The 7,533-nt window shown below is 44.5% G+C and overlaps 1 protein-coding gene across 5 annotated transcripts in view; it reads right to left on the bottom strand.

The window, feature by feature from the left end:
* The window catches only part of LOC135092252 (probable methyltransferase-like protein 25), an 85,181-nt gene extending 78,594 nt beyond the window's left edge, over window positions 1-6,587 (bottom strand). The window contains exons 1-6 of one of the 5 annotated variants that reach the window (XM_063990632.1): window positions 6,432-6,587; window positions 5,029-5,303; window positions 3,991-4,112; window positions 2,090-2,207; window positions 1,468-1,616; window positions 80-1,174 (exon numbers count right to left, since the gene is read on the bottom strand). In XM_063990632.1, the coding sequence (XP_063846702.1) occupies window positions 80-1,174; window positions 1,468-1,616; window positions 2,090-2,207; window positions 3,991-4,112; window positions 5,029-5,239 (1,695 nt within the window). In that variant the 5' untranslated portion in view covers window positions 5,240-5,303; window positions 6,432-6,587. The other 4 variants (XM_063990633.1, XM_063990635.1, XM_063990634.1 and 1 more) reach the window with 4 other exon arrangements.
* Between the last annotated feature and the right edge of the window lie 946 nt (window positions 6,588-7,533).

Genomic DNA, 7,533 nt, shown 5'->3' on the forward strand with positions numbered 1-7,533 from the left:
TGTAGAACAAAAGGAAGTGTTTCAGAGTGGTTTGTGATTCATAAACTATGTACCAAATTGCTGTCAAAAGATTACTTACTATGTTTCCCTGAGTGAGACGGTCAGTAGCCTGTGAGGACAGCATACGGGAATTCCTTCCAAGGGAGAACCTCCTCTCTCTCAGGAAGGAACTGAGAGGAAACCCATGGCCAAGGTTGGGGATCCTGGATGGATGGAGAGGGTCTATGTCACCCTCATCCTGACCCCCCCTGCTGATTGTCTCTGGCACTGGAGGGTCCTGCTGCTTCTCTACTCTGCTGGACTGTTTTGGGGGTGAGCACCCTTCCCTCTCAGTGGTGGGAGGGACAGCAGACTCCTTAGTGGTGTGAGATAACCCAGTGGAATGTACATCTCGTTCATCATGGTTTGTGGAAGACTGTGGGGCATTATGTTCCTGCTTCCTCAAATGATGCTCCTCTTCTGTGTGTTTTAATTCACAGATCTCTTTGCGAAGTGGTGATGAGGCTGATACTCTATCCTCATCTTGTGTTTTTCTCTGGTTGTATGTATTCTTTGAAAACTCTTCCTCCAGTAAGTGGTAGCAGCACCCAACATTGCAGAGGAAATGAACTCTTGGATTTGCTACAAATAACCTGAGACTGCTGGAGGCCAGGTTGCCACAGGTGTGCAGGCCAACCAGACCCAGGAGGGACGTCTCATCCACCAGGAAATTTGTGTCTGCCAGTGATGGGTCTTCCACTGGTGCTGGAGTGGTGGTGCAGGTCTGACCTTCCAAGGTGTTTTGAGGATGGGGTAAAGCATCAGATGCATCTTCAATACCTTCTACCTGTCTTCTGGTCCCCGACATTATCTTTTCTAATACTGAATCAATGCCATTCCTTTCAACTTTTTCTGATCCAACGGCACCTCTGACTAGCTCCAGCAAATCTGTATCATCTGTGATGAACTTGGTCACCCCAAAGAAGCAGCCACTACGATTAACTGGAGGGCTTTCTTCATATCTTCCAGCATCCTGATCTCTTGTATCTTCCAGCTTCCTCTCCTGTTCCTCTTCTCGCTGCTGCTGCTGCTGCTGCTGTTGGGCAACGACCTTCTTCCTGCGAGTCTTGCCTTTCTTGACAGGCCGCCCCTCTGCCCGGTGCTGCCGGGTCTGCATCATGTTGTCCCACAGCCTCTGATAACAACAGTGGCTGACTCACTGATGCAGAGAATTTGGTATGTGATAATAATGTTGATATAACAAAGCACACAAGCTATTGGACACATATTATTATTATGACAAAGTAGTATTAGTTTTATGGAAGGGACTGGTATCTCAGAGGGCTTTTTTTTCAATTGAATTTTTGTTGCCCTTGGCCAATGTCCCTTCTCAAAAAAGAGAGAGTGAGAGTGTGAGAGAATCAAGCAGAGGCTTTCACAGTCACTTATCCTTAAAAAAAATCACAAAAATTCTGGGAAGATATTTACCTTGAGCTTTGTGTTACGGACAAGAGCAGAGGAGGTGTTGGAGCTGCTGGAGTCTATTGCCACAACCTGTCGGCCGTACTGCAGCACCAGCGAGGATGTCAAGTAGCCCCGACCACTGCCGAGGTCAACCAGCCAGTTCACACCCTGCCCTGCCACAGAACAGAGAAAGGCTGCTAATGCTGTGAAGAAAGTAATAGTAAATATATACAAGGTAGATTAGAGGCTGGATACTGATTCACACTCTGCCCTGCCACACAAAAAGGATGCTAATGCTGCACATAAACTAATAGTAAACAAATATAAAGTAGATTAGAAGCTGGATATCATTTAAGTATAGAGTCATACAGTACTGCCCACAGCTACTTATTACACCAAGAAACTACCATGATACAGAATTGAACTTGCAATCTTAAGGCTGCAAGCAGAACACCACAGCACATTCAGTCCCTTAGTAAGTGACCTACACAAGTTAATTTCATGTTGTTGAACAGACATAAGTGAAAGAAAAGATCAAGAAAGCTTTAGGATTTGAACTGTGTGGGTTTCAGTCCAACTGCTGTAAGACAATCAAGACATTATGAGTGAGGGAAGGTACTGCATGACTGCACAGATTTACACTTACCCTTTGCTAGACGGGCAATGACCTGAGCCATGACCTCCACCTCATGGGTCTTTTTGTGAGACATTATCCCCTTCATGGGTAGAACACTGATTTCTGCAGACCCATACTGGTCGAGGATCTGCCAAGAGAATAATGCACTGAACCCTTCATACCATCTATCAGGAATAAAGATCAGTGCTGCAACAAAATAAAGATCATCATATAGTGTACTTCCTAAGACAGCACTGCATATCGCCAGTACTAGTTTACAGTGAAGGAGATCAAGCTGTAGAGGGCAGGGGCAAGATTACAAGAGTGGGATTATTAAAGAAAATATAAGAGGAAAAGGGCATAGAGAGGTCATGGGTAAAAGAACAAGAGTGGGATTATCAAAGAAAGTACAAGAGGAAAGGATGAACTGGTGTGAGGGGAGGAGCAAGGATTGGTGAAGGTGAGGAAAGGTGTGGTCAGTCTGGAAGGGGGCCTGGTGTTGTGTGACAGCCCCTGTGGACATACCCTGTGTTCATCATTATACTGAGGATGTGCACAGGGTATGTCCACGGGACAGAGCACACTGCTGCCCTGATGTACTGTCACTGTGCTCAATGAGATGCACACAGTAGATCTGCTTCTGATGACACACCAAGAGAGTACAAAAGTGGAATCATCACAGAAAGCAGAGTAGAAGACAAAGTGGTGTGAGGGACATCAAGGGAACAGCTGGGAAGGTTATGGTCAGTCACTGGATGGTCTGGCAGAGCACCTAGTAGTGTGACGGCCCCTGTGGACATACCCTGTGCTCATCGTTACATTGAGGATGTGCACAGGGTATGTCCACGGGGCAGAGCACACTGCTGCCCCAATGTACTGTCACTGTGCTCAATGAGATGCTGCACACAGTAGATCCGTTTCTGATGACACAGCTGGAGAGTACAAAAATACAGAAAGCAGAGTAGAAGAGGACAAAGTGGTGTGAGGGACATCAAGAGAGCAGCTGGGAAGGTTGTGGTCAGTCATTAGATGGTCTGGCAGAGCACCTGGTGGTGTGTGACGGCCCCTGTGGACATACCCTGTGCTCATCGTTATGTTGAGGATGTGCACAGGGTATGTCCACGGGGCAGAGCACACTGCTGCCCTGATGTACTGTCACTGTGCTCTATGAGATGCTGCACACGGTAGATCTGCTTCTGATGACACAGCTGGAGAGTACAAAAGTGGGATCATCACAGAAAGCAGATTACAAGAGGACAATGTGTTGTGAGGGACATCAAGGGAACAGCTGGGAAGGTTGTGATCAGTCATTGGACGGTCTGGCAGAGCACCTGGTGGTGTGTGACGGCCCCTGCGGACATACCCTCTGCACGTCGTTATACTGAGGATGTGCACAGGGTGTGTCCGCGGGGCAGAACACACTGCTGCCTTGCTGTGCTGTTGCTGTTCTCAATGAGGTGCTGATCTACTTCTGATAAGGTCAGGGGCAAGAGTACAAAAGGATAAGGACACAGAGAAGTCATGGGCAAAAGAACAGGAGTGGGATTATCAAAGAAAGTACAAGAGGGAAGGATGAACTGTTGTGCAAAAAGGAGCAGGGACTGGTGATGGTGAGGAAGGCTGTGGTCAGTCACTGGATGGTCTGGAAGGGCACCTGGTGGTGTGTGACGGCCCCTGCGGACATACCCTGTGTTCATCGTTATATTGAGGATGAGCACAGGGTGTGTCCGCGGGGCAGAACACACTGCTGCCCTGCTGTGCTGTTGCTGTGCTCAATGAGGTGCTGCACACAGCAGATCTGCTTCTGATCACACAGCCAGACATGTGCAAATCTAATGAAAAATGCATGGTGTGTTGCAGGCATCCTGGAAAACTTATTTGTAATTATGTACTCCTATCTTAAACCTTGCTCACTCTTGCACTTCACACACCTGCTCAATGGGCGTTGTCACCCCCAGGGCCGCCGGACAGTGTCTGCGCACCTGTGACAAAAAGGTGGGCAGGTCACTGGAAGACACATTCCACGGCTCACTGCTGCCTGCCTCTGCATGGTCTGCAAGATGAAAGGTGTGCTGGAAGGCTGCTAAATATTCTTTTGCCTCACATACTACATATCAAAAATATTTAAGTGAGTTCTGTAATGCATGTAAAACCTTCACAAAACATAGAAACATAATTAGGCCATGTGCAGGTTAGGCAACTGATATCATAAGCAAATGTGCCACATCAATGAAAATGTGTATACAGGTAAAGAAAATAATTTGCAAAAACAACATTAAGGTTGAAAAATGTAAGATCTCATGACCTGTAGGGCTGCTGGGCTGAAAAAAAATTTATTAGGCAGCAGCTATCTGTCATGTTAGGTTAGCTTCAGTTGTCTGTTGTTGCTTTGCCAGTTTTAGGAATGGCCAGAAAAGTTTAGTCAAGTTCTGGCTTGGTCTGAGTGTACTGAAGACCTTTTATTTGAAACAACAAAACTGTTGCTCAAGAATAAAGGAAGTGTCCATAAAGCACTTTTCAGGTAACTAGATTTGTAATATTAATAGTAATAACAATTTTCTTCACCAACAAGCAGAGGCATGTAATTATGTAGACAACGAGAAGAGTTAGATAATATACAACAGGAGTTCAATAATGAAAAGATAACCAATAAAATAGACATGAATAAATAATATCTTATCAATCAATGCTAATAGCAAAATTAGATCACATGGAAATCAGCCACCCCAGCTGCTTTCAAGATGAGAAAGATTAAATCAAAGTTAGGACCAATCTTCCTCCACCTTGTGAAGAAGCTTGGATGGCTCACCTTAACCAGTGTTCCTTAAAAAAACATAGTTATTCTCTTCTCTTTTGTACAGAACAATTACTCTTTTTTTTTTGTTAATGGGATATCAAAATTATCAGCAACATTACCACAAATTATCTATGTTTTTGACAGTACAAGCAAGGAAGGCTGGAATACTTACTCCAAGCGTGAGGCAGAGTAGCGGACGGCAGCTGGTGGAGGACACTTGCGGGAAGACTAAGGAGGTCATGCTGTATCTGAGGGGAAAGGAGGTTGTCCCAGTGCCTCAGCGTCAGAAAATCCACCATATGGCATCCAATGAGAGGCACCAGAGGGGCCAGGAATGTCACCACCTGCCCCAATGCCTCATTCACCTGCTGCAGGGATGCCATCGGTGTCTTCCAGTGGCCACACACAAGCACAGCTGCATCATGCTGCCTTCACCTTCATCTCAGCCTGGCTTGAAGAATGATGCCATTAATAATGATGTGCACTTAGAAGAGTCAATGTTCTGGCAGATTACAGCACCAAAAGCCGGCAAGGGATGTGCTCTTATCTGACTGTAAGCTAACGGTTGCCTAGTGGGTTCAAAGGTACAACAAACTTTAATCTTATCTCATACAAACTTACTTAGCCGGTTTTTCCATGGATTCTACACTTCCTAGACAACTAAATTTTACACATGCAAAATTGTATATAAGTTCTAAGATCCAGGGGGATGTAAAATTTTACAGGGGTTCTTAATTCTAAAATATGTGAAGTTTTCCCTCAAGCTGTTAGGGGATGTAAAAAATATCTTTCATGGGCTCTCAGGAAACATAGATCATTATATCAAAACCTGGTGCAATATAAGATTATGTAGAGGAGCAAGTAAATTAAATTTTAAAAAAATCCATTTCACAATCAACTGAGGTTTGTTGCCAAGCCCCTAATTAGGTTAGTGTCCTTATGGGGGGTCCAGGAAGCCTTCCCAGTTAGGTTAAGTAAAGTTAGATTATGCTAAATATTTATCCCTGTTTTCAAAATCTGGCATCTCATTTATTTATTTATTTTTTTTATTTTATTTTTTTTTATGAACGTCATAATTTGCCTCCCCCACCCTAACACCCCGCCTTACCACTAGAGCCCCAGGCTGCCTTCCCTGGAGAGGGACGGCAAGACAATACATAAGGAGCTGCTACTGGTAAGCTTGCCCGAAAACATAAATTAATGAAAAATAAACATGCGTAGCTGAGCAGAATGAAGATAAAACCAAACAATGCACAACACTTTTCAAAGCAGAGTGGACAGCTGGAGGGATCCCACGCCCCCGCTTTCCCTTCCCCAAGCACCTGAAACAGACCCATTGGCCCCCAAACCATCCCCAAGCAACCTTAGCCACCCTCTTTATTGATACGAGTGCCAGACAGCACACCAACCCCAACCGGCTCCCGAATCCTAGGTGACACACACACACACACACACACACACACATATGTACATATATATAAACTCCCCCGTCTTCCCTTGGGACCACTCAACACCCTTGGGACTCCATTCAACCCTTCAGTCACCTTGTGGATACATGCCGTTTCCTGTACACACCTACTTGCTCAGGGAAGATACCAGCTGTCTTCTTTCTTGTGGAGAAGGAAGATGAAGCTACATAAAGGATTCCACGCCCCTTCCTGCCTGCGTCACGTGGTAGCTGCATGCACTCTGACGAACTTATGTGAGGTGCCGAACGCTGCTTGCCAGCGTTGCCAGATTGTTTTGGCCATATTATCGTACTACACAGGTTGAAATTATTGTACTTGTGTATATATATATATATATATATATATATATATATATATATATATATATATATATATATATATATATATATATATATATATATATATATATATATATATATATATATATATATATATATATATATATAAAACCTAAATTCTGCTGTATTTGGAAAGTGGCAGTTTTGCATAATATTTGGAATAATTACATATGTACGATAATTTTACTAGAAGTACAATAATTTCAACCTGTGTAGTACGATAATATGGCCAAAACAATCTGGCAACGCTGGTGGAAATACAGAAGCAGGCAGGGAGTTCCAGAGTTTACCAGAGAAAGGGATGAATGATTGAGAATACTGGTTAACTCTTGCGTTAGAGAGGTGGACAGAATAGGGGTGAGAGAAAGAAGAAAGTCTTGTGCAGCGAGGCCGCGGAAGGAGGGGAGGCATGCAGTTAGCAAGATCAGAAGAGCAGTTAGCATGAAAATAGCGGTAGAAGACAGCTAGATATGCAACATTGCGGCGGTGAGAGAGAGGCTGAAGACAGTCAGTTAGAGGAGAGGAGTTGATGAGACGAAAAGCTTTTGATTCCACCCTGTCTAGAAGAGCAGTATGAGTGGAACCTCCCCAGACATGTGAAGCATACTCCATACATGGACGGATAAGGCCCTTGTACAGAGTTAGCAGCTAGAGGGAGGGGAGTGAGAAAAACTGGCGGAGACGTCTCAGAACACCTAACTTCATAGGAGCTGTTTTAGCTAGAGATGAGATGTGAAGTTTCCAGTTCAGATTATAAGTAAAGGACAGACCGACGATGTTCAGTGTAGAAGAGGGGGACAGTTGAGTGTCATTGAAGAAGAGGGGATAGTTGTCTGGAAGGTTGTGTCGAGTTGATAGATGGAGGAATTG

The sequence above is a fragment of the Scylla paramamosain genome, chromosome 39 (assembly GCF_035594125.1).
Source record: "Scylla paramamosain isolate STU-SP2022 chromosome 39, ASM3559412v1, whole genome shotgun sequence".
NCBI classification, from domain to species: domain Eukaryota; kingdom Metazoa; phylum Arthropoda; class Malacostraca; order Decapoda; family Portunidae; genus Scylla; species Scylla paramamosain.